We start from the raw sequence: 26,719 nt of genomic DNA on the forward strand, positions 1-26,719 counted from the left end.
TATTCGTGGAGTTATGGGCCATTAAAAAAAAGGAGGATTACGACCCTCTCAATTTATGAACGTGGAGCCTTAAATGATGAAATAATAAAACTATCTATAGGGTTGCAATCTTGGAAGAAAAGTGCGGAATTTCCAGATTCTAAAAAATTAAACTTCTTGAAGACGATTAAAAAAAATATTTTTTTGATTTAAAATTTGTCAAATGAAACTTTTTTGGATTTTTTTACTCCTATTTCTTCACTGCCAAAATATGTGATTATACCCTTAGATGTATTTTCATACCTTTTCTAAGATATATATATAGCAATGATACATACATAATCGTCACCTGGAAATTTCTTTCGGGAATTTTGCAAATTACCTCAGACTTTTCAGAGGATTGAGTGGCAACTCAATCCTCTGAAATAGTCTGTGGTAATTTTTAGTCTCTACACTATTTCAATATAAGCTCCATTTTTAAACAGTTTTTAAAAATCGAGCATTGAAAAGTGTGATGAGACTCCGTAATTTCCAACTTTCTCAAAATTGAATTGAATTAAGAGATTTTATGAAAGAAAGAAATTAATAACCACTTTTTGGAAGTTAATAAAAATATGCTCGAATTAAATGTGAAGGCTGTATTCATTAAAAAAATCATTATAAAGGTTTGAATAGAAGAAGAAGTTTTTTCAAGGCAAAATGTTTTTTAATGTAAAATCATTCATAATCATATAAGGAATATATATATTTTCAGAATCATTGAAAATTTTGAATTTAAGAAATTCATTTTGGAAGATATTTTGAATAGTTTATTTTATTCCATGGCCCAAGAAAATGTGCACGCCAGAAATATCTGCTCGACAGATTTCTGATTAAATTGCAGATATACCATGGATTGTTATTGAGTCTACTTAGAAATCTATAAGAGATTTATGGAATTCCAGATTATCTAAAATTATTCATTAATTTTATAATAATGATATTATATGAATATTGCAAATTATTAATCGGTATTCAAATCAGTATTTTATATATTTTTCGTTAATATCCTAATTTGAAAGAAAAGAAAATGAAATATGAGTGACTATAATAGAGTATGTATTGTATGTACATGCGTTACATAGTATTAAAATTGCTTAATGGCTTAAATTTCATAATATATTCTGAAAATATGATTATATCACCAAGTTAAAGATGTAATTGTGATCACTCACCCAAGTTAAAATAAAAAAAAAAAAAAAAAAAAAAAAAAAAAAAAAAAAAAAAGAAAAAAAAAAAAGGTAGTGGGGCTTCCAGGCACTTCGTGCCTTCTAGCCCTGAAGATGTTTAGTATAAATGAAGTTTTTATTCGGAGGGCTTCCAGCCCATAAGAAATTTTTCCCAAGACCCAAGAGGAGGACCGAACCCCAGCCGACCAGCCGTTGACTTTTTTGTCAAGACTTCTTCGTAAATGTTTTGTCAAGACTTCTTCGTAATGAGCGTAAATGACCAAAAAAAAAGTTTATGTTAGAATGTTAGATCTAACACGTTTTCTAACATGTTTTCTAACATCGTAGAAAACTCATGATTTCATCGTAAATGCTTTGTCGAAACTTCTTCATCGTAAATGTTTTGTCAAGATTTCATCGTAAATGTTTTGTCAAGACTTCTTCGTAATGAGCGTAAATGACCAAATTTCAAGAGTTTTCTACGATGTTAGAAAACGTGTTAGAAAACATGTTAGATCTAACATTCTAACATAAACTTTTTTTTTGCTGTAAATTTCATGAAATTTCAAGACTTCTTCGTAAATGTTTTGTCAAGACTTCTTCGTAAATGTTTTGTCAAGACTTCTTCGTAAATGTTTTGTCAAGACTTCTTCATCGTAAATGTTTTGTCGAAACTTCTTCATCGTAAATGTTTTTAACTTCACTTAAAATGCCACGTAAGCTACGTAAGAATATACGTAAGAGGAAGGGAGCATTGAAACATCCAATAGTAAAACTGACACCACAACAACAGTTGCAACAACAAATGCTGAATGACCCCACTATGTTGCAACAAATGTCAAGCAACCCTATGCTTTTAAACCGAGTTATTGGTGCACAGAGTGGAGGTTTAAGAGCGGCACTTTTAGCGAAAATGGCAGGCTATGGTGGAGCTGCAGACGGAACAGCTTATAACCCTCAAAGTCAAATGAATTTGAGTTCACTCAAAAATCAAATAACAGATGTCAAAAAGTCAAACATAGACATACAGAAACAAATAAGTGAAAACGAAAAGAAACTAGAATATGACAGACACACAAAGAAACTCAATGAGTTAAACGTAGAGAAAAAGAAGAAAGAAGAACAACTGAAAGAACTAAGTACAGAGGAATATGCGAAAAAAGTGTCAGAAAAAGCAGCAGAAGTAGCAAAAATGGAACAAGATGTCATAAATTTGAAAAACCATACTACTCAATATAAAGTACTGAAAGATGAAGAAATAAAACAAAAAGCCCTGAAGACATATATGGATAGCGATGAGTATAAAAAAGAAGTTGAAGCAAATGTAAAGGCAGAAAAACTTTTACAGTTGCAAAACCAAACCGTACAGTATGAAAACTTAGCACAAGAAAGTAAAAATAACGACGCGGCTATGCAAAAGGCAATGAAAAGCTCAGAATATATAAAAGCTAACAATGACTGGTTAGATGCCCAAGCCAACGCTAAAGCAGCCCAACTCATAGGGTCAATAAGGACAAAAATACAAGCGGATGAAGACAGTTCAAATGAAGCTTTAACAAATGCTGACTTTAAGAACGCCTTCGAAGCTCTTCATAGTAAGGTGAAACAAGTGAACGACTTCTCATCTGGAAAGAAACTGAAGTCTGAAGGTTTCGACAACGAGTTAAAAGAAGTAGCACAAAATATGACGAAAATAACAGATGCAGCAACGAGACAGGCAGTTCAAAGTGCCTATGACGCCGTTAGAGCAACTGTTGTGAAAAGTCAAGAAAAAGAGTTACAACAGACCAAAACAGACCTAGTAAATGCTTTCTTAAGAACGAAAAGTCAGGTAGGACATTACGCTGCAGATGGAACATATGTGCCAGCTGGTGGAACTTATATACCACCAAACCCTCCAAGAGAAGCACCTGCACCAGGACTACCTAGAACATTTACATCGTCACATGGACACAGACACAGGCATGCACCAAAACCAACACAACAACCAACAGTTCAAAACCCTGCACAACAACCAACAGTTCAAAATCCAGCACAACAACAACAACCAGCACAGCAACCACCTCCACAACCAGCACAACAACCACAAACAGAGCAAGGACATAAAAGAAGTAGAGAACAAGGAAACCAAGAATTCTTAAAAATGCTTAAAGAAGAGTGTGGTTTCCCAGATACTATTGACTTTAGTGACAGATATAAAGAAGCTATTGAAAGTTCAAGGATGGAAATACTGACCCGAACCTATTTAGCTTTATGACTCAGCACCAAATGGGATATAATTCAAACCTGGAAAATACAAGCTCGCTAAGGGATATGATTTAATAGCATATCATCCAAATGACATGAACGAATTTACTCCGAGATATTTGATGTCAGAGCTAAATGACAATAAACTTTCGTCATGAAACGCGTAAAAAATAGAGACGGAACGAAAGAACAAAAGCTTATGAATGCGGATGACGTAGATAGGGAAATTGTTAAAACGGTCTCGGAATATATGAAATGCCAGCAGATGAGGTACAAGAAACTCCACAGGAAGAAGTTCAGATACAACCAGACATGGAAGAAATAGTTCAGCAACAACAGCTAGAAGAGCCTGAAGGAAACGAAAAGTCACTCCTTTGGAAACTAACTTCACAGAACTAGATGAAGATTTGGAACAGCCGAAAAATCTTGACCCTCAACAAGAGCATGAGGTGAATATGGAATCTTTCCAAGAGTCTAAGAAAGATTCGGCTGACATAGTAGAAGAATATCGAAAAATGTTTGCCGACATACAAAAGACTCCAACACCAGATGAAAATATTCAGCATAGAATGGAAGACTGAAAAAAATGTACACAAATACAACAACCCTTTTTACTTACGAGCATTTAACGTTCAATCTTCGGATGAACTCGGTGAAATAAAAGGTTAAATTTCAAGAAAACATATAGAAATGAAACATTGTTTAAAGTTCATTCAGAACCTAACCAATATGGAAACAAACCTACTTTTGTTTCTGCAGACGATGGAACTACAATGAGATGGGGTCATAAAGCTAATTCGGATAGGTGGTTCATAAACTTACAACCTCAATTCCAAGAAGTTGTAGACGCAATGGAAGCGAATGGTGAACGAGATATAGCTGGTATTTTCAGCGCGGCTTTAATGCCATTGAAAGATATGAAAGATGCAGATATTTTGGACCAGTATGAAATGAACATGGCTGATGGAAATATAACACCTGACGTTCTAGAACATTTATCTCAAAGAACTACACAGAACCATAGAGATGGTATATTTGGTGAAGAGTTTAGAAAGAAAGTTAGGGAGAGAGAAGGAAGAGAACCTATTGTACATGACCTTGCAAACGAAAGTTTACAAAATGTCATAAAAACTTACTTTGCAGACAATGAACGAGAAGGGATGAATATTTAAGAAAACTCAAATGGACAGTACCAAATGAAATGTTAGTATTGAAAAACATGTTCCTTGACAAAATAAAACCAACTACAGAAATAAATGACGAAGACTGAAAGATTGGGTAAAGCTTTCCCATTCACAAAAGATATTGTTGGTAACATGGAAAGAAAACCAGAATGGCTACAAAAACATATATTTGGAAACGAGCTTATTCCATATGGACAGGCACTGTTTGAAGAGCTTGAACCTGAAACTCAGGAAGAGAGTCATGCAAACAATACGCGAAGACTCAAATACAGACTATGACAAACTCTTTCTAGGATATAGGTTACCTGAGATGGGCGACCAGAGCCAAAAGGCAAAAAGGACATGGGAAATTTGCAACATACTAGATGAACATAATGCAAAGATGCAACAACTTCAAGCAGAGGGCAATGAAGGAAAAAGAAGAGTTAAAAAACTCAGTCAGGAAGAAAGTAAAGCTTGGTCGGAGTGGGTTCTATTATGACATATAAATCCAACTATTCTATATTTTTACTCATATGAAATGTACGCCGCTCAGAATATAACGCCAACAGTTTTGGATGCCATGAATGGAAATGTTTCCGAATGGTATAACGAATGCGACAATGCCATTAGAAGGTCAGAAATAGTTCCTGGAACTTACGAATATACAACTGCTGTTTCTTATGGAAACGTAGGTGAGTTTGGAGAAGGTTCTTCAACAACAGTAGATATTGCTTGCGACAGGTTTCATATAATTTCTATTGACAACTCTTTCTTATACGTGGAACAAGACATTGAAATAAAACCTTCTGCCAAGTTGTCTGACAAGAAAGGTTGCAATGGAATTTTCTATGTCGGATACCAATATGCTCCAGAAGTTTTCATGGGATATAAGATATATTCTAACTCTGACTTAGTTCAAACAGTAACATGGGCAAACTATGAATGGTTCGCTTTGAGAAACTCAGTACAACCACAAGCTAGAGAACAAACAGACCAGTATGCAACTATTGAGAAAATAAGAAGACTTGACCCTAACGTTCCAGGAGTTTATGTTAACCTTTCTGGACAAACTGCAGCAGCAGTAACCAAAGTAAAACTGAAACTTAGAGTTCCTTTGTCATCTTTCCTCATCTTCAGGTTTTTAAGATACTTGCCAAACTGGGCAGGAAAAATTTCTATCGAACTTACTCCAAGCAAAAATAACTTAGTCATTGCACCAACACAAGACCCATTCACTCTTACAGAAGTAGTGGGAACAAATAAAATGTCATTCGCCGACTTTTGCAAAACAAAGTTGACTTAGACTTTGGTTTCTCAAACCTCAACACTGAAGTAAACTATTATTTCAATGCTGCTGGAGATGCTTGGGACCCAGTTAAGTTCACATGCGAAAAATTTGAATGCAAGAGAATAGAAAGCAGACTTGCAGTCTATATGTTGGACCCAGATATTTCAAATGCTTTAGCTGCCAAATATATTGCAGTTCCACTTATGTTCCCTATACACCAAATATCTGTCAAAGACTTTGCAGGTGAAGTTGGAAACCAAAGTGCTGACCCAGGTGCAAGAACAGATATTGCTTTAACAACTGCAATGAAACATGCAGATACTATGTTTGTACTGTTCAGACGAACTATAAATGACTATTCTTGCTTCTACAACCCTGGTATTAAATACCATATAAACATAGATGGCAAATATATCCAAGAGAAGAATATTCTACAGTTGAGGATATGAGGTCATACAACTTGACATTAGATGCTATGAACTTTAACAACAACTTCACAACAACCATTAACCCTGAAATGCAAAGTTCTATTATGCCATATGTGAAAGTATGGACTCATACAGGAGGTCAAAAAACTCAATATACAAATGGAGACCGTTCAAACTTTTGGCTTGGCATTCCATTTGCTGACTCAGAAGACTTTATGGGTGGTATTTCAACTGTTGGTACAGTTCAAATACAATATACTGGTGACAGAGACGGTCCAGATGAATTGAAAGCAAAGAAGTTTACAAAACCAATAGCACTTTTCACGGAAGATGCTCTTTTGAAGATTCGTTCGATGAAACCTGCTGGGGCTCCTCAGATTGGCATAACGACAGCTTCCATCGAGCAGATTTTGGCAGCAGGTCAGTAAGTTGTTCTTGAACTGACTTCTCTCCGTCAAATATTGACAGTACGCCAGTTTTGACATAGTATTGTATTATAAACTTACCTTTAGAAATATCGGTCAGTTTTGTTGTTATATTTTTGTCTGCTTCAAGAACTTTCACCATTTCAGTTATACCAACTTTCTTTGCTTTATGAAAATATTTTGGTTCAGCAAAGACTGCTATTCTATAACATTTACCATTGTTTGTATAAAGAACTATTCTGTCAATGTATTTGTATTGTTTGTGTGTGTAAACTTTGTTCTGCTTCAATTCGAAGAGATACTCGAATACGTCCATCTTTTTATTCTAAGTAAAATGTCATTTCCGAAAAATAGAAGCGTAAGTGTTTCAAAAGGTTTAATGGCGGTGGCAGATGTGAAGTTAAATTCACCAACTCAAACAAACAGTCAAAGTGTTGTTGTCAATGTCAAAGAAAGAGATGTTGAAGTGGGGAAACCATACGAAGACGAAGATGGTATAACAATAGTTCCTGTAAAAGAACAACCAACATACCCTGAAGTTAGCAGAGACTTAAGTTCTGTTGCAGATATTCGAAACGACTACCAACAACTTAAAGACAAACTTAAAACTCAGGAGAAGATTTGTCAAGCTTTGGGTATAATGTTAAACTTGGTCGAACACAACCCTGTAAAAGTGAACTCATATGTCATCGCACCTCATGAAATTTTGAAAGAACTATTGAAACTTTTGACAGAGGCAGACGATATAAACATCAAAGAAATAGAACCCGACATTGCTTGCTGTGGTGTTTCATATAATGTCATTGACAAGATATACGTTATGAAAGGAGGTGAAACGTTGAACTTAAAATATAGTTTCCCAGACGTCATAAAAATATTTGACGACCACAACATTTCATTAAAATTTACTTGCTAAGTAAATGGCAGAAGACATAGTGGTTTATACTATTACGACTAAAAACCCTGAGTCATATAATTCTATAACAACAAACTTACAAAGTCCTCAAGGACGATATTGTAAACTGACCTTAAACACGATGACGACTAAAGCCTGTTTTGCTCTTTTGACACCAGAAGACTTTGTTGTTGTGAATGGTAAAAAATACTTCTTTGAAGATACTTACTCAGATATACCACCAACAGGTTTTGTTGACTTATTTAATACTTTAAGGACGGATGTAACATGTGCTGCAACTAGAGCAGGTTTCATTATGTTTGGATGTCCGACTGAGTTTAGTATAAACGATATGAGCTATAATACAAAACTTATATCTGGTTTTTACTACCAACAGTTTCCTATAACAGGAAAAGGTGTCATACAAGGTTTGTCTGTTCCATTGACTTTAAGTACACCTATTTTATATATTGTTTCAAACTTAGGTTCAAAGTGCTATTCGAATGTCGACAGAAACTACTATGACCAAAAGATACTCATGCGTATAAACAACACTTTCTCTGCTGGTTTGCCTATTGTTCATTCGAATGCAGAGTTTTCAGCTTTAGTAAACTCAAACACTTTAGCAAACATAAACTTAACCTTAGTTGACGCAAACTTTGTTCCTGTAAAACTTTTATGTCCTATGTATTTGTCAATGACGGCAGAAAGTTTCGAATTGGAAGATGCAACTGGTGAAAGTATTGTACTACAAGAACAACTTCAACAACAAATAGCTCAAGAACAACAAATGCAACAAATGCAACAAATGGAACAAATGCAACAACAAAGTCAAGAATAAAAAAAATATTTTTTTTATTTTTATAAAAATGTACAGAATAGACGTTTCAGATTTTTATGACTTCCAAGCGTTCAGAAATATGTGTCCATTTAGAGACTATAACAAAGCAGTCGAGAATTTGAAACGTTTAGTCATTTATGTCGACTCTGCCCCAGAATGTTATGTCATGAAAGAATGGGATGTTGTCTTTAACAAACCAAGAGCAACAATAGTTTCAGAACAAGAATGTAGACAGAAACTTAAGAAAATAAAAGTCGTACAAGTTGGTATGAAGATGTTAGATGCTTGGGATATCTTATTGTCAAAGTTAGAAGATTTTTCAGTTCGTGGTATAAAGTTCTATACACCATCTCCAAACTTCTATTCTATCTTCACTGGATATAAATACGAACAAGTAGAATGGAAAGAAAATGTTATAGAAGCTTGGTTAGACCATGTCAAAGAAATTATATGCAATGGAAACGAAAGAGTCTATGAGTATATCTTATGTTGGTTTGCAAACATCTTACAACATCCAAGTGCTAAAAATGAAACTGCTCTCATCATAATTGGAAAACAAGGAACAGGTAAGAACACTTTCTTTACAGATATTTTGCAAACTGTTAGAGGGCTATTCGAATCCGAATATGACAAACTTAGAAAACATCTGTGGCAAGTTTAACTCTCAATAGAGAATATGAAACTTATAGTATGTAATGAACTTCAAAGTATAGATACAACAAAAGTTTTGAACTCAGATGCTTTGAAGAGTCTTATAACAGACAAAGTTGGAGTTGTTGAAAGAAAATATAAAGACCAAAGAGTTTGTGAAAATGTTGCAAACTTCATTATGGTTTCAAACAATGCTGTTCCGATGAAGTTAGAAAGTTCTGACAGAAGATATGTAGTTGTCAGAACGTCAGATTCTCATATGCAAGATACAGAATATTTTGACGACTTAGCAGAAACTTTGACACTGACTTTTACAACCACTTGTTCTCATATTTTATGACATTAGATATTTCAAAGTTCAATCCAAGACAAATTCCACATACCGAAGAGAGACAAACATTGTTAGAAGCAAACAAGAGTGTATATGAACTGTTCATAGATGAAACTGACTTTGAGTGTTTAGATGAAAGGTCATTGTACGATTCGTATAAACAATATTGTCAAGAATATGGTTATATGACAGCGTCTAAACGAACATTCTTGGCAAATGTCAAAAGTCTTTTAGATGTTCAGAATGGTGTATATACAAAGAAAATTTTTTCTGAGTAAATTTTAAAAAAAAATATTTTTATTTTATTTGAAATGTACGCTGAGTTTGTTGGAGAAGACCGTTGGGAAACTTGTTTGTTAGATGAGAAATATGAAATTCACTGTTGTGAGTCATTTGAAGTCAGAAACAAAAAGACAAAAAGAGTTTTAAGCGAATGGGAGCGAAATGACGGATATGCTGATATGAAGATGGGTGGAAAACACTATCTTAAACATGTTGTCATTGCAACTCATTTTATACTGAATCCTAACAATTTACCTTTTGTAGACCATATAAACCGTATAAGAAACGACAATAGACTTGAAAACTTACGTTGGGTCACTGGTTCTGAAAACAATAAGAACAAAAGCAAATTTGGAGATATAGTATTCGAATTTGTCGACGAACTAGAAGATGAAGCAATTGAAATTACAGACTATGGCAAGCATACGTTTGAGTTTTACTACTACAGCGAAGAACAGGACTCTTTCTACTTTTATACCGGCGTAAACTATAGAAAATTACAAGTATGTTTTACTAAGGCAGACTATGCTTATGTATACGCTAGAGATACAGATGGAAAATACGTTAGACTATTTCTTAACAAATTCAAGAAGCTATATGGCATACCATTTTAAAACGTTTTAAAAAAAAATATTTTTTTATCCGATAGAAAAGATGACGAAATATATTTCAGTCAACAAGTACATGACAGAAGTCAAAGAAGAACTAGACCCATTCGCTTATTTGAATGTTTACTTCTACCATTTTGAAAAGTCTACATTTGACAAAGTTTGGAACATCGAACCAGTTAAGTTTGCTATTGTGACTAAAAATGGTGCGAAATTTGAAGACTTAGACATAGAAGGTTTGTTAGCAGTCAAAGAAAATTTTGACAGAAGGTTTTCAAACCTTAAAGAAGGCAAAGCATACAAACTTGTTATACCTTATGAACCAAAGAAAGCAGACGACTATGAATATTATGAGTCTAAGATAGTTGAAGTTCAAGGTAAATTGGGTAAAAAGATTTTAGAGTCTAAACCAGTGTTTGCTCCTAAAGAGGAAGAGAACATTGACATTGACCCAGAAATGTTCTAAAAATAAAATTTTATTTTTACATGTCAAATTTCTTTTTCTCTGGCTCTGGCTCTGGCTCTTTCTTCTCTTCTTCTACTTTCTTTTCTTTCTTTTCTCTCTTCTTCTTCTTCTTCTCTGGTGGAGTTATGTCAAATTTGGCGCAACCATATTTATGTAAAAGGTCTTTGTCCTTTAATAGCTCTTCTATTCTGTTTTCTATTTCATCTTCAAGAACAGCGCATGTGTCTTCTTTGCATTCTAAGAACTTTTGTTGGACTTCATCTTTCCAATCGGCGTCATCTCTGTCAACAAGTCTGTCATTGACAAACTTAAAGACTTCTCTGCTTAATGTTTTATGGTTCTTGTCATATTCCCAGAAACAGAACTTTAGAACAAATTCACCTTTCTTGTTGACACTATGTAAGATTTTATGGTCGACAGATGTTTTGCTGTCGAAAAGTTTGTCTCGAATATAGATAGCGAAATCGCTAGACATTTTCTAAAAGATAAAATTTTTAATTTTTCTAAAAATATGTTAGAAAAAAAGTTTGCTGACATTGACAAGAAATTTGAGAATGTTTTAAACAAGAACAAGAGGAAGTTAGAAAATGCTCAGATAAAGCCTATACATGACAAGTTCTTATTTGCTCAGAATGGTATAACAGGTCTAATTGCACCACCTGGGTCGGGTAAGACTTTCACTTATCTTAAAATGGCTGCACAACAACAAGAACTAGATGAGAAGAACCCATTCTATGAGTTAGTTGTCATTTGTAGTACTTCTGGTCAATTTGACCAAACCGTCAATTCGTTCAAAGATATTATAAAGAAGTCTAAGTTAGTATGTATAAAAGACTCTGAGTTGTTAGATTGGATAAAGAAGTACCAAAGAAGAGTTTTGAAGTACAATGCTATAAATGAGTATGTCAATTCGAAGTTTAAAGACCCAAATGAGGAAATGCAGAGAATATTAGAGAAGAAACACTTCAGAAACAAACAGAAAGAGATAGAATACATTTCGAAGAAATTGCAATCTTACGATTGGAAGACTTACCCTCATAGATGTCTTCTTATCTTAGATGACTTTGCTTCTCATCCTTTGTTAAAGAACAGAGAACAAGACATGTGTCGAATTCTCAAGAAGCTCAGACACTTTAACATTTCAGTTGTCATTTGTGTACAGACAGCCAAGAGTTTAAGTAAGGATGTAAAGAGAATACTTACTGATATCATACTTTTCCCTGGATTGTCCGAAGACGATTTCATGGAACTTATGAAAGAGTCCATGGCAGGTAAGTTTGACAGACATGAACTATGGGAGAAGTACAAAGTCATACAAGACCCTCATACTTCTTTCAGAATTCATATCTACGCAAACAAAGTTCAAATTGTAAAAAGTCAAGCTTGAAAAATAAAGAGTTTTGGCGACCAGGGTTTTTTCACTACTCGCTGTTCTTCATGAAATTTCATACGGAATTCAATAAAAATAATGTTTATGTTAGAATGTTAGATCTAACATGTTTTCTAACATGTTTTCTAACATGGTCTAAAACATACAAAATTCATGAAATTTCATACGGAATTCAATAAAAATAATGTTTATGTTAGAATGTTAGATCTAACATGTTTTCTAACATGTTTTCTAACATAACTATTTACAAGCGTTTTACATGGTATATGTTGCGATGGTTCATGACTCTAAACAATTTCGTAGCTTCTATTTCTTCTGTCAGTACATCGAATGTTTTAACGATACCGAAAGTTTCTTTATACTTCTTCTTGACGTCAGATAGAAGGAAATCGTCAGCAGTTGGATAGTTTTTGTTCAGAAATGCTAACATGTTCATTTTATCTTCTGCTGGCTTTTCTGCTTCTTTCTTTAAGTCTGCATAGTCGTTTCTCATTCTTTCTATCTCTTTGACTGAGTAGTTATATTTCCTCATTGCTGCTTTACATTTAGAACATTGCGGGTTCATTTTTGCGTTATATTCTGAAACCTTACCTGCTAAAACAACTAAGGCGTCAATTGCTCTCTTCATCTCGAACATAGCGGGTCTTATTTGTTCGTTCCATACCTTACCTCTTCTATCTTTATCTCTTATTTCCCAAACACATTTTGCAACTAATGAAACAAAGTTGTCGTAGGTCTTAAATTCTTCGGATTTGTAAAGGTCAGAGATGTTCTTATATACCATGTCGCAATCTTTGTCCATAACCTTATGGTTGCAATGAAATCCTAGAAACTCATAGTTTACCTTTCGTATGAACTTCTTTATTTCTACTGAGTCAGTAACTTTAACTTCAATTTCGTCGAATTCAGGAATAGTGAGTTTTTGTTGTTGGATTTCAGGCAATTTGGGTAAATGGTCAATAATGTCCTGCATTTCATAAAGATACTGTTCATTTGTTTCATCTTTCGCACTACAGTCTAAATTACTTGTTAAAAGTTCTTGCTTTATCTTCTGGATTTTTGTTTCGAAAGTATATGAAGAAGGAATGAAGTTTTTCATCTCTACCAACATAGATGTTGGATTCATAACTAACGAGTTTGGTGCTGTAGTTGTTTGAACTGTTGTTGTGCCGATTGTTGAAATCATATTTTTTATACAAAATAAAAAAATATTTTTTTAAAAAAACCAACTTTATTTTTTATTTCGGGAAAACTCATGAAAATTCAAGAGTTTTAGACCATGTTAGAAAACGTGTTAGAAAACATGTTAGATCTAACATTCTAACATAAACATTATTTTTGCTGAAAAAGTGTTATTTTTTCATGTCCGAAGACTCGAAGGTGCAACACTTCCAAAATACCGACGAACTCAGAAGAGCAGCATGGCAGTATCTTCTTGACAACTTCTTTGAGTTCTCCAGGCACACCTTGGAAAATGCTGAAGAACTCCGACACAGAGAATTTGGAGAAATTGCACTCCAATACTACCTTGACAAACAAAGGGTAAACAAAGGGTAAAATAAGACTAAAAACTTAACGTTTAAAAAGTGACATTTTTATGAGCTCCGAGTCACCGAGAAAACTTGGTCAGATGTTAGCAGCTTACTTCCCTGAGGAGGATGGAAGCGTTACATACGTAAGGTTCAAAAACAACGAACCTGGAATTGCGTACCAAATTCGCAATTACATGACCATGGAAGAGTACGAAAGGTTTCTACAAGAGAAACCAGCTCTAAACAACTCAGAAAAGAAAGAATAAAAAGTTTAACTCGTAATTGTTTATTTTTTTACTTGTATGGGCAAGCTGCAAGAATGAAGTCGACTATCTCGGTCTTTGTCTTGACCAGTTGGACTGCTCTTGCGAGTACGTCTGTTTTACGGTCTCCAGCTGGTGTCTGACCTTCGTAATTGCGCATGTTCTTGAGAGCTCCAGTTGTAAATGGTTGTAGGATGAAGAGTCTCTCAGACTGCTTGAGGTAGTCTTCACGGTCACGAACCGAATCTGTGGTACGAGTCGAATCGGTCGATTTGAGGGAAGAGAGTGAGAGCCTGTCTTCTTCCATAGGGGCTGTGGCATACTCTTTGCGTAAACGGTTCAGACCTTCTTCGAACTCTTGGTCTCTCTTGGACTGAGATTGGAATTTGAATTGGGGTGGAGGGTTTGACATGAACATCCAAGGGTTAGGGAAGTAAGGCATGGGTTGAGGAGGGTAGTTTGGAAAGCCTTGTGGTGGGTAGTTTGGAAAGCCTTGTGGTGGGTAGTAACCTTGAGGTGGAAATTGGTAGTAATTCGGAGGTCCTTGTTGGAACTGAGGTTGCTGTGGGGAGCCTTGTGGAGGTGGAACCTGTTGTGGTGCTGGAGCATGCTGTTCTTCTGGCTGTGGAACGGGTTCAGTAGGTGGGACGTCGGACATTCGTTTGTGTCTTAACCGTCTTTGTTCTGAAACAATATAATATTGTCTTGAAAAAGTACAATATTGTCTTGAAAAAGTACAATATTGTCTTGAAAAAGTACAACATTGTCTTGAAAAAGTACAACATTGTCTTGAAAAAGTACAACATTGTTCTGAAAAAGTACAACATTGTTCTGAAAAAGTACAACATTGTTTGAAAAAGTTCAAGACTTGTTCTGAAAAAGTACAGCCGTACTCAAATTTGAGAGACATTGTACTGAATTTATACAACATTGTTCTGAAAAAGTACAACATTGTCTTGAAAAAGTACAACATTGTCTTGAAAAAGTACAACATTGTCTTGAAAAAGTACAACATTGTCTTGAAAAAGTACAATATTGTACTGACTCAGTATGGAGCTTGACCCCTTAGACGAAGCAATTTATCTAATTGAGGTAAATGAAACCGTGAAGGAATATCTCAGCAAGTGCAAACCAAGCAAGTCCATTGGCTTCTGGTTGTCCAAGAATAGTGTCTTAAAGTTGGAAATTGAAACAGGTGTTGCAATTCAAGTTCCAGAAGGCACTGCATTCGATGATATTAAGGATGTGAAGAAAGAAGCCCTCTTGAAGTTCTTCATGAAACGTCCTTGGATACTACTTCCATATCGTGAGAGCCCAATTCCACGAATTACACAAATTCTCAGAGCACTACTTCACTACTCTGGACAGCCGTTCTTCATAACCTCAGAAGGCGACATCCAACCAATTCAGTAAACATCTCATTTTAACTTCACTTTTTTTATGTTTTTACTCACACTCGTACTCAACAGGTTTGTGTACAACTATTTCAACTGTGAACCTTGTATTGACCGGTCTTCCTGCAAATGCAAGTTCGGTCAATACACAATTTATGGTGGCAAGAAAGACAGTGGGGAATGTTATTCTGACATCTGTTGTTGCGCTCGAGAGAGAATTGAAATTCCAGACCCAACTCCAACAAGAACTCTCAAGTTGCCGAAGACTCATGTGAAGAAGAAGCCTTCTGGTAAGTTTCTTATAGCCATATACATGGCACGCTTTGAGTAAAAACATTTTTTTCATTTTTTGAATGAAGCAAGTTAAATTCGTCCCACACCAAACTCAATGGACCGATGAAGAGTTTCAAGCTATGGTTGAAGGTGTTGAGAACGACATAGACGGCGAACTTGAAGGAGCTCAAACCACAATTGCAACCAAAATTGCAGAAGTCAAGGAACAAATAGCTCCACTTAAAGCTACCAAAGCTACTCTTGACCTCATGGATACTTACCGTTTAGAAGTAAAGAGTGGAATAAGACAATTAAAATTAAAACTTCTAAACTACGAAGCTATACTCCAAAAGTTAGCAGAAATGAGAAGACTTTACCAGAGCTACTTACATGTAAGGGACTTACCTTCAAGCAGTCCGACCAAAGATGAATTTTCTGACATTGTCCCAATTTTGTCCGAAAGTCAGCTCAGATGTTTTGAACTGCTCCCAACATATCCAGAATATGAACGTTTGCCTGAACTCTTCCGCAATCTCAAAAAACGTTTTTTGGTTCTCATGTTCGAAACTTTTATCGGAAGAGACAACAAACGTTCAGAAGAAGAACAAGATATTATTTTAAACTTGTTGTATGACTTAACCGTCATAACAAGCTTTTTGAAGTAAAACCGTCATTCTCAAACCACTTCATTTTTTCGATGTCCGAACAAGCACCGAAGCCGAACACAATGGAAGATGTCCTTTCAATGTTGCCAGACAAGCGCCCAGTTCAAATTCAAATTTTGAATTTGAAAGCTCATCTGACAAACACCGTTAAGACTCTCCAAAGTAGTCTTATGGAAGAGATGAAGGGACTTAAAGGTGAGTTCCTCATGAACCAAGCTTCCAATGAGAAAGTCCTGAACGATTTGACGGAAACCTTGCGCATTTACGCGAGAGAGAACCGAGACCTTGCCAGACTCATCTACCGTTTCTTCGAAGAGATAGACGCCATCTGGAAGGTACTCGGAAAGGACAGAACCTCCAACACCGTACTTCGTGAACACAGAATTGCCGAAGGAATTGTCGAGGAAGAAGAGAAACACGAAGAAGAGGAAGAGGAAGAAGAGGAAGAAGAGAAACACGAAGAAGAGGAAGTTTGGGCAACCCTTGTTGCCGATGACACTTACGAAATTTCCCAACCCTACCCATACCAAATCCGCAACAAGGAGACCGGCAAGGTTCTTACCCCAGTTCTCAACAACTTGGGACACTTGAACCTTACCCTTCGGAATTACGGTTCAATCTCCATGGGCAAGCTTGTCGCAATTCAATGGGTTCCAAATCCAAACAAGAGGACGAAGGTCAGACACATTGACGGTGACAAGCTCAACAACCGTAAGGAGAACCTCGAGTGGTTCTAAGAGTAAAAAAATTTTATTTTAGGGGGAAACCCCGAGTAAATTTAAGTTTTTAGTTGCGTAAGCGGCTTAAATTAAGGATAATTTGGACAAGTAGTTCCTGACCTCTGAATTGGACTCTTTCGTCATCCCAGTTGCGTAGGAGGTCGTCCCAGAGGAGTTGGTAGAATTGCCATTCCAAGGACGATTTGTCCTCCCAGGCATTGAGGATGTACTGCTCGTAGAGTCTCATGACCTCTGCCTTGCACCAGACACCCTCTCCCTTGGAACGTAAGGCTTCTTCGAAGTGCTCGAATGCGATTGGCTGCGGGACCATCCGAAATGACACTTTTTGTCCGTTTGGTCAATGTTCGTGTCTCGTGCCATAGTCGACGAAAATACAGACAAACAGGTTATATATGAGTTTGAGACCAAGAATGGTGTAACTCGACCTGTCCGATTCAAATTCGAATAAAAATTTTTTATTTCATGCAATGTTTTATTTCTGTGCCGTCTTCAAGTATGCCCCAGTACTTACGCTTGGAGAGGACATGAACTTCGGTGAAAATTTTGTCCAATTTGAATTGACCCATCTTTTCACCGACCATTCCCATTTCAATGAGTTTGTTATAGCCTTCTTCGTTCGTCATGAGCGCATCGATGTTCTCATAGTAAACCTTCACTTTGGATTTAACTTCGGAGAAGAATTTGTTGTAGTTGTCAAGGACTGCCTTTGCGAACTGAGGGTAAGACCAATGTTCGACAATAGGTTTTACTGTGGTTACTAAGCCACCTTGACCTTGAGTAAATTCGTATTTCAAAACAAAAGGGGAGAACCTTTCAACAAAGTTGTCGACCTTCTCATAGTGTTTACTCTTCATCTTTTGAGGTTTCTTAATGGAATATCCCCATGTCGAATTCATAAGCAATTTGAGTGTCATTGCAAGTTTGGGGTTTGAAGCTTTCCTAATATCATACAGTTGTTGTATGACTTTTCCAACTGTATAGTTCCTTCCTGGGAACTCACCGTCTTCGTTTGGAATTCCAGTCGGGATATATTGGACGAACCTCATGTACGCAGCGTTAAGGTCGACATAGTATATCTTTTCATCTGAGTCGAACTTGTCGCAACCAATGGGTCCAGTTCGTGGAAATTCAAGTGAGTCTCTTATCTTCTGAGAAACTTCGCCTGCTATCTCATAAACATCGTCGAAGCAACCTGTTTCATATAAAACCTTCTGACCTAACTCAGATGCTCTCCAATACAATTTGACGTCAATTGGATGTCTCAATGGAAGTTTGTTTATAGCATCTTGAAGTTCTTGCAACCTCATTGGAAGTTCTTCTGGTTCAGGTTGGTATCCGAACAATCCAACTCCTTTTGGAACTGTGTACTTCTTTTGTGCTAGAACTTTGTCTGGAACAACTTTTGGTCTTGCTAACAATGAAAAGTTTGTTTCGTCTTTTGGTACAAAAGTTTCTGTCAGCTTGTCATCTGGAATTGGTTCCAACAAACCTTTCTCGAAAAGAATGTTTACAGCTCTGACAATGTTGCACTTGCCTTTTCCGAACAATGGGTTTGTAAGACTTTCGTTCAACATGAAGTGGTTGTGGACAATTACAATCTTCAACCATGGTAAGTCTTTGTCAACAACATAGTCGTCATGTGAAGAACCTTTAGCTGTAGGTATGTTGACTCGGATATTGACATTTGCCAACGGTGCAACTTTTGCCAATTGACCTCTGAGAATGTACCTTGTCTTCACACATGACTCAAGATACTTCATCTTCTCATCTGTAACAAGACCAGAGTTCCTGAGACATGTAAGAATACAAGGTTCATTGACAATTGTTTCAATTGAATTGTAAATTCCATACCTTGTCAAGTCAATGTCAGACTTATTTATGAACGGGAAGTATCCAGCATGTTGTCTGACTGCTTGAGGGTTAGGTTGGTACCATTCAAATTTTACACTTGCAATTCCTTCAATTGCATTCAAAATGTCTGAGTCGGAGTCAACCATTTGTTCTCTCTTTGTAGTCTTGAAAGCGTCAAGAAGCATTGCAGCTGTTGTGACATTGCCATGTGCATAGTATATATGACCGTCCAAATCTGTTACGGTTAGTCTGAGATTGTATCCTTTCTTATTTCCGTCTTGTATGGCAGCAAGTACTCCCATGAAGCCTTCTTTGTTCTTTCCTTCGTCAAAGTTTACTGTAAAGGTTCGACCAGATGTAATTTGACTTCTAACTTCACGGTACTTTTCATATGCATATCTTGTTCTTTCCATGGGAGCATGTTTGTCTTCACCTTTTCCTTTTTTCCTTCTCAAAGGATGCAATTGTTCGTCGTGTTTCCAGTAGAATCTGGCAAAGCCGTCGTGTCCTTCAACTTGAGGTTCAGAAACATCGAAAGGCATGTCCATAAGACGTTCTTCTTCTAACCTCTCTAGTCTGTTTGGATAATTGGCGCGCGCTGTTTCCAAGTCCATTTCATAGCGAAGACCAGACAGTTTGTCATAGACTTTTATGGGTCTTCCCTTCCTATATTTAAAATTCTTCGAAACTTTCCAACCATATCTTTCTAACTCTGCTTTTATTCTAGCAGACTTTCTATCCATTCTATATGGGGGCATTTTTATAAAAATAAAAAATGTTTTTTTTCTTTACTTTACGTAACCACCGGCTGCCATAAGTCTTTGACGCCAACCCATACCAGCTAATGAAGGTTGACTAACCTTTGGTTTTGGTTTATCTTCAGTTTTTGGCTTCCCTTCTTCTATCGGTTTTTCGTCACTTTTCGGTTCCTCTGACTTTACCTCACTTGCAGGTATGGTTGTGTCGTCAACATCTTCATAAATATCATATGCCATTTGTTTTTGTTTTCCTTTCAACTTTTTGTGTTTGTTGTAAAGTTTAGAATATTTCGACTCTAAGTCAATGAGATGTTCTATAATGAACTGTTGGTCAGTGAAGTAAACTTTTCCATCTGTTGTCTCGAAAGCTCCTTCAGACTTCAATATTTTATTTGTGAGAGTCTGTTTCTTTTTTGAGATACTAGCCGTTCCATTTCTATGAAAAGTGACTTTGTAGTTAGGGTTTGTATTTCCAGACCTGGCACTTTCTATTATTGAATTTTTCTCTTCATCTGTAAGTTCTTTGACAGGTTTTGACAATGGTTCTGAACTTTTTGTTTGTGGTGTCAAATCTACCGTTTCAACTTCTTCGGTCATTTCATCTCAGTAAAAAATTTTAGTTTGGTTTGTTTTCAACTGGTTGTTTAGGTTTTTTAAGTCGGTCTAAAACTTCTTGAGGTATAGGAAGAACTTGACAAACACGTGGTTGTGTAACTGCTGGAAGCCGACAAATCCATCTTGAGCCCATTTGTCTCAATGCTGTATTGTTCATTTCATCTCAGTAAAAAAATTTACATTCCCCACGTTTGAGGCGGTTGCGGTTGGTTGTTGTTTACCCACTGTTGTGCATGGTTATATCCTCTGTTAAAGAATCTTTCACCTTGGTCCATGTAGTGCCCTGCTTGGTTATAGTAGTCATTTGCTTTGTTATAGTAGTTTCCTGCTTGTCTTCCTACATTGTCCATCCATCCTTGAACTTTTCCTCTTGTTTCAGGATTTGGAATAAGATTTGCTGCATCTCGTGCTACATCCCAACCTTTCTGTACAGTTTGTATAATAGGTTGTGCTTTCTCTTTAAGTATACCTAATGTACTCAAAATCTTCCTTCCAATTCCAAATGCACCTCTGGCTATTGTTCCCACTGCGGGCAAAAATCTGGATGCAACTCCTGCTAATGCGCAAATAAACCCATTTCTTATAGGGTAAAAAATGACGAATCCAAACAAGGACCCCTATGTTTCTAAGGCAACAAAGAAAGCACTCATGATAAAAATCTTTAGTTCAACACCAAATGCTTGGTTTATGGATATCTTGGAAAACATTCCGAGGTATAGAGAAGATGGACCACCATACTGGCTAATATTTGTCGGTCAAAACACAAGATACTGTGAAGCCATACCATTACAGTCCAAAAATATTTTAGATGTGAAAACTGCTTTGACAATATTTGTTGACAAATACCATCCAACAAAACTGACATCTGACTGTGAACGTTCTTTCAAATCAGACGATATTAAAAACTATCTGCGTTCAAAAAATGTAAACCAATATTTCATTGTCGACCAAAACTTCTGCTCTTGGTGTCATTGACAGTTGTATAAAAATCTTAAGAGACTTAAATCAACCACAAGGTGGTGAGGTAGATGAAATGTCATATGACGACAAATATAGACACTTCTCCATGGCAAAGATGAGACAAGTTTTAAATATTTACAATAGCCGTAAACAAAAAGGTTTGGGAAACCACTCCCCCGAAGAAATGAAAAACAACCCCGACTTAGAGAAAGACTATATATTTAATAGTTTAGTCAAAAGAGACAAACAAGAAAGAATGCCAGGCTTCAAACTTAAGAAAGGTGACAAAGTAAAATAGAAATACCTAAACGCGACCCATATGAAAATACTATTGACTATGACAACAATGGGAACTCGACAGGTACTCGCATTCGTGTTCGTAAAAATAGAAGAAAGTATACAAGAGAATATTATGAAGTTTTAGGCAAACATGGCAAAATGTACACACTGCAAGCAGAAGATAAAACTACTATTGTCAGACCTCGTTTCAAACTTGTCAAAGTTCAAGGTGGTATACTTTCAAAGACAGTTCCTAACAAATATAAGACAACTCCTGACGAATATGCTAAAGAAGTTGAAAATGACGACTAAGCATTTCTATACCATGCGTAAACTGTCATGTAAGGTGGCATGTAGTCTTTACTCTGTCCCGTTGTTTGCGTATACCCTGAAACGCGATGTGTATGGCTTCCTCCTACCTCAGTGTTACTCCAGTAACAATTTATAGCAAACTTAACGTCCTCTTTAACATCATATCCTTTACCTTTTGTCATTCCTGACCAATCCCAAAATCTATGACTATGCAAACCTGCTTCAGATGTACTTAAATTTATGTAGTGACTGTGCGCAGGTAAATTTGCACCTGAAATCGTTTTACTTCCACCTGTTTCCTTTGAAGAGTTTGCACAATACAAAAACCTGTCGACTATTTGAGTCCAAGTTCCAAAACCAAGTACTACTTCTGGTCTGGTAGAGTTCATTGACGTATAAATAGAGCCTATAGGATATAGTGTTTGAAGTATTTCTGTCTTTAACGTTTGAAGCTCTGTTTTGTCAGCTTTTTTATCTAACTCATCGTTAACATATGTTTTGTCAGCTTTTTTATCTAACTCATCGTTAACATATGTTTTGTCAGCTTTTTTATCATATAAATCTTGAGCAGTGAATTTAACTTTGTTTTCATCCTCCATGACATAGACATTTCTACATTTAATGTCTTTCATCGTTGTTATGTCATCCTCCGATGTTAAACCTTGTGGAAAGTTAGGAGGTTTCCAATTTAATACATCCCCACCAGTTCCATCAGGTTCTTCAACCGTTCCTGCAATATTTCTATACCAACAGTTGCGAAGAAATCGTGTGTATGTCCAACGTCACTTTTCCTGTTTAAGGTTTCTTGTAAGTTTGTAATATTTGCAATGGTATGTGTATGAGTCTTTTTAGAATATTCTTTGTCAGCTCTTGTCACTTCACTTGACATTTTATTGTCAACATATGTTTTATCTGCTAGTTCAGGATGAGTATGTTCTTTCGTTGCATATGTTGCATCTGCTCTGTCATGTTCTTCTTGAACTTTTTCAATGACATACTCTTTGTCAGCTTTGTTGTCAATATCTGCCTTCAAAAGAAGTTCATCTATAGGTTTCTCGTTTAAAGTTCTTTTTGTTGGATTTATACAAACAGTATGGTTCTTACTGTCTTGAAACAGAAACTCGTCTGTCATTGGGTTTATCGTCAGTTTTAAGTTTCCTTCTTTCAATGACTCAGATATCTTAGAATAGTTTGAAAAGTTTGTTGTGTTCTTATTTAGAGCTTGCATAATGAGTTGTCGGTTGTGTTGTATTTCTCTCATAGACGCTGTTTCTTTCGACATTTTTATTCTAGATAAAATATGCTTCCAATAGAAAAAGAAAATTCAAGAGTTGCTACAACTAAACCATTAGATGAACTTTTTACGAATGTCGGTCAAAAGTTTGAGACAGAGACCGTAAAGCATGAAGGCTATCGTTTTGACTACCCACTTAGATGGCTAAGAGACCCATCTGTCACAAAAGCTATTGGCTTTCGTAGAATGAAGTTTGTGTCTGTAGAAGATAAAAGTTTTCCATTTATTGTAAGGTTTCATATAGATTATATATCTGAAGGGAAACGAAAAATGTGGGAAGAAATTGAGCTAATACAAGTTGACCTTTCATCTTCTCTACAGACTGCGTTAAAAAATATAGAAGATAAAATAAATTCATGTTATGCAAAATATGCTGATGAATATGCAAATACCGAGAGCACACTTTATGTGAGAATTGTATATGACAAACAAAATTCACAAGTGTCATTTCAAATCTACGAAGACAATCCAAAGAAAGACGAACAAATATATACAGAATTCACTGCAATGTCATGGTATTATTTGCAAAGAATGTTAAATCAGAAAGTCGAACTTCCTTTAGCAAATATTTACAGTCGATATGCAAGAGATGAACCATATTTATTTAAAGATGTTTTCGACCCAGCTGCTATTATTGTTCATGCTTCATTTTCTGGCGCCCAAAACTCTTTCTTATGCTTGGCAAATGACTTTTACGAAAAACCTACAAAGTTATACGAACCACCAAGTGGAAGTATTTCAGACTTTCAAGTATGGTTTACTACAGATGGAAGAAAAAGAATAATTCCATTATACCATGCGTTTTACTTAGAACTTAGTTTCATATACAACTACTATCGAACGATAAAAATATAATTTTTTAATACGGTTGAGGTGTTGGATTTGGTTGCCAACTAGACTGTGGTGCAGGTTCAGGCTGTTGTATAACAGGAGCTTGTTCTTCTGGTTCAGGGTCTTTAGGTATAATACCAACAAACTGACCTACTCTTTTACCAATATTTTTGACTCCGTTCCAAATTCCTTTTCCGACAGATTTTATTCCATTCCATATACCTCTTCCAACATTTCGAAAGAAGTTTCCTATTCTTCCAAAGAAACCCATTTTACTATATGTAAAAATCTAATGTCCGCCTAGTCTCTTACGTTTCCTGTTGAGTTCCATAGCATTCTTTAACTGGAGCTCATACATTCTGTTTCTCCTCTGGTAGAAAACATATTCTGGGTCAACTCCTGTGTTCGCGTCATCTGCATAAAGTTGTTTATATCCCACTTCAGGGTTTGTATAAAACTCTTTCCATCTCATATTTGCATACCATGGTGGCAAACCTAACGCAGCGTCATTTGACATGGCAGTTTGCATTTGTACATCTGTTGGCACTTGACCATAGTTTGCCATTGCAGTTTGTATTCTAACTTCATTTGGAATATTCTCTGGGTTTGGTTGTCCAGGTTGCTGTGCATTCGCTAAGTTCTGTGCGTCCATTTAATATTAGATAAAAATATCTCTTACGAGTACATATACTGAACATTTGCAGGCATTGGTTCATCTTCATATTCTCTATATCTTTCTGCCACGTCAAATAAGTAAATGACACAATGGAAAAAACCTAAAACAAGTAGTCCTATTTCAAACCACATTTACTTACTAGTAAAATTTCTTTGTTATGACACTTTCTCCAGTTTATAGGACCTCTCTCATATTCTATCTTATCGTATCTAAACTCATAGTCATGTATGTCCTCTAACCATCTCATGACACTTTCCAAACCACTTTTATCGGATGTAAAGTAAAAGCATGGATGGTTATGTAAAACGTCTAAAGTTTCTAAAGAGTCTCTCAAAGTCCAGTCTACTTGGTATTGAAAATCCCATGTGTTATAGAACGGTGGGTCCACTATAAAGAAAACATTTTCCTTGTCTTTATATTTTTCATACAACTCTGTCCAATGACATCTCACAAACTCTATACCCTCAATATATTTTTCTATGTCCTCTTTGAAAACATTTGTATAGTTAAGATATAAAACTTTTGACATAAGTGTTTCAATGTCATGAACTCTTATAGCACCACTATATAATAGTCTAGCAGATATACTATCCCAGTCTATATATTCTGCTTTTTTCAAAACCTCTCTCACAATATTTTTCTTATCTAATGGTATACGTTCCATCTTACCTATAGGTATCTTTTCTTTTAACGCTTTCAATATATTGTTTGTGTCTGGAATATGTTTGAGACGGTCCATATAGTTGTCGAAGTCATTGCATATAATCTTTGAGTCAGGAAATATTGTATGGCACAAATGAGATATATAGAAACTTCCACCGAACAAGTCTACAAATGTTAGACCATTCGGTAGTTTCTTAAGTTCTCTCAATAGAATATCTTTACATCTACTCTTATTTCCAAAGAAGGGTAACGGTGGTTTTGTAAAATTCATTTTATATTTAATAAAAATGTTTTTTCCCTGAAAAGTGACAGAAAAGTGACAAAACATGTACGAAGAAGTCTTGAAAATTCAAGAGGGTAGAAAAGAGGTTAGAAAAGAGGTTATATCTAACCTTCTACCCTAAACATTATTTTTGTCTGATTTTACGAAGAAGTCTTGACAAAACATGAAAACATATATAATTTGTGAAAAGCTCCTGGAAGACCCGTATATAAGAACTTCATTTATACTAAACATCTTCAGGGCTAGAAGGCACGAAGTGCCTGGAAGCCCCACTCCCTTTTTTTTTTTTTTTTTTTTTTTTAATTCTATTAAAATGGATTTGATCCAAAAAAATATAAAACCAAAAATAATTGTTATAATTTAAATGAAGAAGTAATTTAAAACGATTTTATTTATGATCAAATTTTATATATTTTTTTGGATCAAATCCATTTTAATAGAATTTATATACTATTCATCTATTAGTAAACACTACCGTATATTATTTTTTAAGCTATCTTATTTTTTGAACTTTTATTCAAATCTTTGGTCGCAAGAAGAATTGCATGATAAATAAAAACATTTAATCAAAGTCAATTTTATTTTTCATATTCAAATGGACTGAGTGTTAACATTTAACATTTTTTGCTAATTGTCGTCAAAAATTAGGCGTAAAGCAAAAATTGATATTTCATATGGTTTTATGATAGATAAGCATTATATTCCCACTCATTATATTCGTAAATTTTGAGGTTTATCCTTCGCTTTTAAGATCATTGAATTTGATTTTTATATAAAATAGTTATATATTAGAAAATAATATGAGTTTATGTGATATTATTTTTCAGAAGATTTTGTGTTCTTCTTCAAAATTTTATTTTTTTATTAAAAAGAATCTTTACAAAATATACATTTACTTTAATTAATATTTAAAAACGTGCTCTATCAAAAGTTCCAAAAATTCAATATTTTAGCTTTTCTGAGGTGTCACTTTTGATGAATTTCTGTTTACAACATTTTCAACTAGAAGTGAGGTACGGTAATCTTACAGATTCCCGTAACTCAATTTTACGGAAAAAGTGCAGTAAACTACTCAATTTACGGAAAAAGTGTCGTAAACTATTGATGTGGCGGTAAAATCACGGT

The 26,719-nt window shown here is 35.4% G+C and overlaps 21 protein-coding genes and 1 pseudogene across 22 annotated transcripts, besides 5 other annotated features; 12 read left to right on the plus strand and 10 right to left on the minus strand.

Moving 5' to 3' along the window:
- The first annotated feature begins 1,228 nt into the window (after window positions 1-1,228).
- Window positions 1,229-1,329: a terminal%2Cinverted (terminal inverted repeat of Maverick-3 transposon ID:TVAGG3_0289580).
- Window positions 1,229-25,895: a mobile genetic element.
- On the plus strand, window positions 1,897-3,132 carry TVAGG3_0289590 (protein of unknown function, DUF4106 family; the record flags this gene model as incomplete). Its single annotated transcript, XM_051229092.1, has 1 exon — window positions 1,897-3,132. A coding segment is annotated over one exon (1,236 nt), but the record flags the coding sequence as incomplete, so codon positions are not given.
- TVAGG3_0289600 (protein of unknown function, DUF4106 family) lies at window positions 6,334-6,744 on the plus strand (the record flags this gene model as incomplete). The annotated part of the gene is made up of 1 exon (XM_051229093.1): window positions 6,334-6,744. The coding sequence occupies one exon, from the start codon at window positions 6,334-6,336 to the stop codon at window positions 6,742-6,744; it is 411 nt and encodes a 136-aa protein (XP_051098823.1).
- On the plus strand, window positions 7,121-7,657 carry TVAGG3_0289610 (protein of unknown function, DUF4106 family; the record flags this gene model as incomplete). Its single annotated transcript, XM_051229094.1, has 1 exon — window positions 7,121-7,657. One exon carries the CDS (start codon window positions 7,121-7,123, stop codon window positions 7,655-7,657), a length of 537 nt encoding a protein of 178 aa, XP_051098824.1.
- On the plus strand, window positions 7,662-8,477 carry TVAGG3_0289620 (uncharacterized protein; the record flags this gene model as incomplete). Its single annotated transcript, XM_051229095.1, has 1 exon — window positions 7,662-8,477. One exon carries the CDS (start codon window positions 7,662-7,664, stop codon window positions 8,475-8,477), a length of 816 nt encoding a protein of 271 aa, XP_051098825.1.
- On the plus strand, window positions 8,644-9,484 carry TVAGG3_0289630 (annotated as a pseudogene). The gene has a single exon. A coding segment is annotated over exon 1 (841 nt).
- Window positions 9,771-10,304, plus strand: TVAGG3_0289640 (His-Me finger endonucleases family; the record flags this gene model as incomplete). Its single annotated transcript, XM_051229096.1, has 1 exon — window positions 9,771-10,304. A coding segment is annotated over one exon (534 nt), but the record flags the coding sequence as incomplete, so codon positions are not given.
- On the plus strand, window positions 10,396-10,815 carry TVAGG3_0289650 (protein of unknown function, DUF4108 family; the record flags this gene model as incomplete). The annotated part of the gene is made up of 1 exon (XM_051229097.1): window positions 10,396-10,815. The coding sequence occupies one exon, from the start codon at window positions 10,396-10,398 to the stop codon at window positions 10,813-10,815; it is 420 nt and encodes a 139-aa protein (XP_051098827.1).
- Window positions 10,832-10,996, minus strand: TVAGG3_0289660 (uncharacterized protein; the record flags this gene model as incomplete). The annotated part of the gene is made up of 1 exon (XM_051229098.1): window positions 10,832-10,996. A coding segment is annotated over one exon (165 nt), but the record flags the coding sequence as incomplete, so codon positions are not given.
- On the plus strand, window positions 11,327-12,140 carry TVAGG3_0289670 (protein of unknown function, DUF4106 family; the record flags this gene model as incomplete). The annotated part of the gene is made up of 1 exon (XM_051229099.1): window positions 11,327-12,140. A coding segment is annotated over one exon (814 nt), but the record flags the coding sequence as incomplete, so codon positions are not given.
- On the minus strand, window positions 12,450-13,379 carry TVAGG3_0289680 (organellar and viral DNA polymerase type B; the record flags this gene model as incomplete). The annotated part of the gene is made up of 1 exon (XM_051229100.1): window positions 12,450-13,379. A coding segment is annotated over one exon (930 nt), but the record flags the coding sequence as incomplete, so codon positions are not given.
- TVAGG3_0289690 (uncharacterized protein) lies at window positions 13,803-14,003 on the plus strand (the record flags this gene model as incomplete). Its single annotated transcript, XM_051229101.1, has 1 exon — window positions 13,803-14,003. One exon carries the CDS (start codon window positions 13,803-13,805, stop codon window positions 14,001-14,003), a length of 201 nt encoding a protein of 66 aa, XP_051098831.1.
- TVAGG3_0289700 (uncharacterized protein) lies at window positions 14,032-14,658 on the minus strand (the record flags this gene model as incomplete). Its single annotated transcript, XM_051229102.1, has 1 exon — window positions 14,032-14,658. One exon carries the CDS (start codon window positions 14,656-14,658, stop codon window positions 14,032-14,034), a length of 627 nt encoding a protein of 208 aa, XP_051098832.1.
- TVAGG3_0289710 (uncharacterized protein) lies at window positions 15,748-16,332 on the plus strand (the record flags this gene model as incomplete). Its single annotated transcript, XM_051229103.1, has 1 exon — window positions 15,748-16,332. One exon carries the CDS (start codon window positions 15,748-15,750, stop codon window positions 16,330-16,332), a length of 585 nt encoding a protein of 194 aa, XP_051098833.1.
- TVAGG3_0289720 (MazG nucleotide pyrophosphohydrolase domain-containing protein) lies at window positions 16,503-17,069 on the plus strand (the record flags this gene model as incomplete). The annotated part of the gene is made up of 1 exon (XM_051229104.1): window positions 16,503-17,069. The coding sequence occupies one exon, from the start codon at window positions 16,503-16,505 to the stop codon at window positions 17,067-17,069; it is 567 nt and encodes a 188-aa protein (XP_051098834.1).
- TVAGG3_0289730 (uncharacterized protein) lies at window positions 17,119-17,382 on the minus strand (the record flags this gene model as incomplete). The annotated part of the gene is made up of 1 exon (XM_051229105.1): window positions 17,119-17,382. One exon carries the CDS (start codon window positions 17,380-17,382, stop codon window positions 17,119-17,121), a length of 264 nt encoding a protein of 87 aa, XP_051098835.1.
- TVAGG3_0289740 (DNA/RNA polymerases family) lies at window positions 17,528-17,986 on the minus strand (the record flags this gene model as incomplete). Its single annotated transcript, XM_051229106.1, has 1 exon — window positions 17,528-17,986. One exon carries the CDS (start codon window positions 17,984-17,986, stop codon window positions 17,528-17,530), a length of 459 nt encoding a protein of 152 aa, XP_051098836.1.
- On the minus strand, window positions 18,281-19,336 carry TVAGG3_0289750 (uncharacterized protein; the record flags this gene model as incomplete). Its single annotated transcript, XM_051229107.1, has 1 exon — window positions 18,281-19,336. A coding segment is annotated over one exon (1,056 nt), but the record flags the coding sequence as incomplete, so codon positions are not given.
- Window positions 19,784-20,278, minus strand: TVAGG3_0289760 (uncharacterized protein; the record flags this gene model as incomplete). The annotated part of the gene is made up of 1 exon (XM_051229108.1): window positions 19,784-20,278. A coding segment is annotated over one exon (495 nt), but the record flags the coding sequence as incomplete, so codon positions are not given.
- On the minus strand, window positions 20,298-20,453 carry TVAGG3_0289770 (uncharacterized protein; the record flags this gene model as incomplete). The annotated part of the gene is made up of 1 exon (XM_051229109.1): window positions 20,298-20,453. One exon carries the CDS (start codon window positions 20,451-20,453, stop codon window positions 20,298-20,300), a length of 156 nt encoding a protein of 51 aa, XP_051098839.1.
- On the minus strand, window positions 21,844-22,389 carry TVAGG3_0289780 (phage tail repeat-like family; the record flags this gene model as incomplete). The annotated part of the gene is made up of 1 exon (XM_051229110.1): window positions 21,844-22,389. A coding segment is annotated over one exon (546 nt), but the record flags the coding sequence as incomplete, so codon positions are not given.
- Window positions 23,148-23,996, plus strand: TVAGG3_0289790 (uncharacterized protein; the record flags this gene model as incomplete). The annotated part of the gene is made up of 1 exon (XM_051229111.1): window positions 23,148-23,996. One exon carries the CDS (start codon window positions 23,148-23,150, stop codon window positions 23,994-23,996), a length of 849 nt encoding a protein of 282 aa, XP_051098841.1.
- On the minus strand, window positions 24,262-24,624 carry TVAGG3_0289800 (uncharacterized protein; the record flags this gene model as incomplete). Its single annotated transcript, XM_051229112.1, has 1 exon — window positions 24,262-24,624. One exon carries the CDS (start codon window positions 24,622-24,624, stop codon window positions 24,262-24,264), a length of 363 nt encoding a protein of 120 aa, XP_051098842.1.
- Window positions 25,803-25,895: a terminal%2Cinverted (terminal inverted repeat of Maverick-3 transposon ID:TVAGG3_0289580).
- Window positions 25,896-26,551: 656 nt separating this feature from the next.
- Window positions 26,552-26,589: a mobile genetic element.
- Window positions 26,552-26,589: a terminal%2Cinverted (terminal inverted repeat of Banshee-A3 transposon ID:TVAGG3_0289810).
- Window positions 26,590-26,719: the final 130 nt, after the last annotated feature.

Source organism: Trichomonas vaginalis, chromosome V (genome assembly GCF_026262505.1).
Source record: "Trichomonas vaginalis G3 chromosome V, whole genome shotgun sequence".
NCBI classification, from domain to species: domain Eukaryota; phylum Parabasalia; order Trichomonadida; family Trichomonadidae; genus Trichomonas; species Trichomonas vaginalis.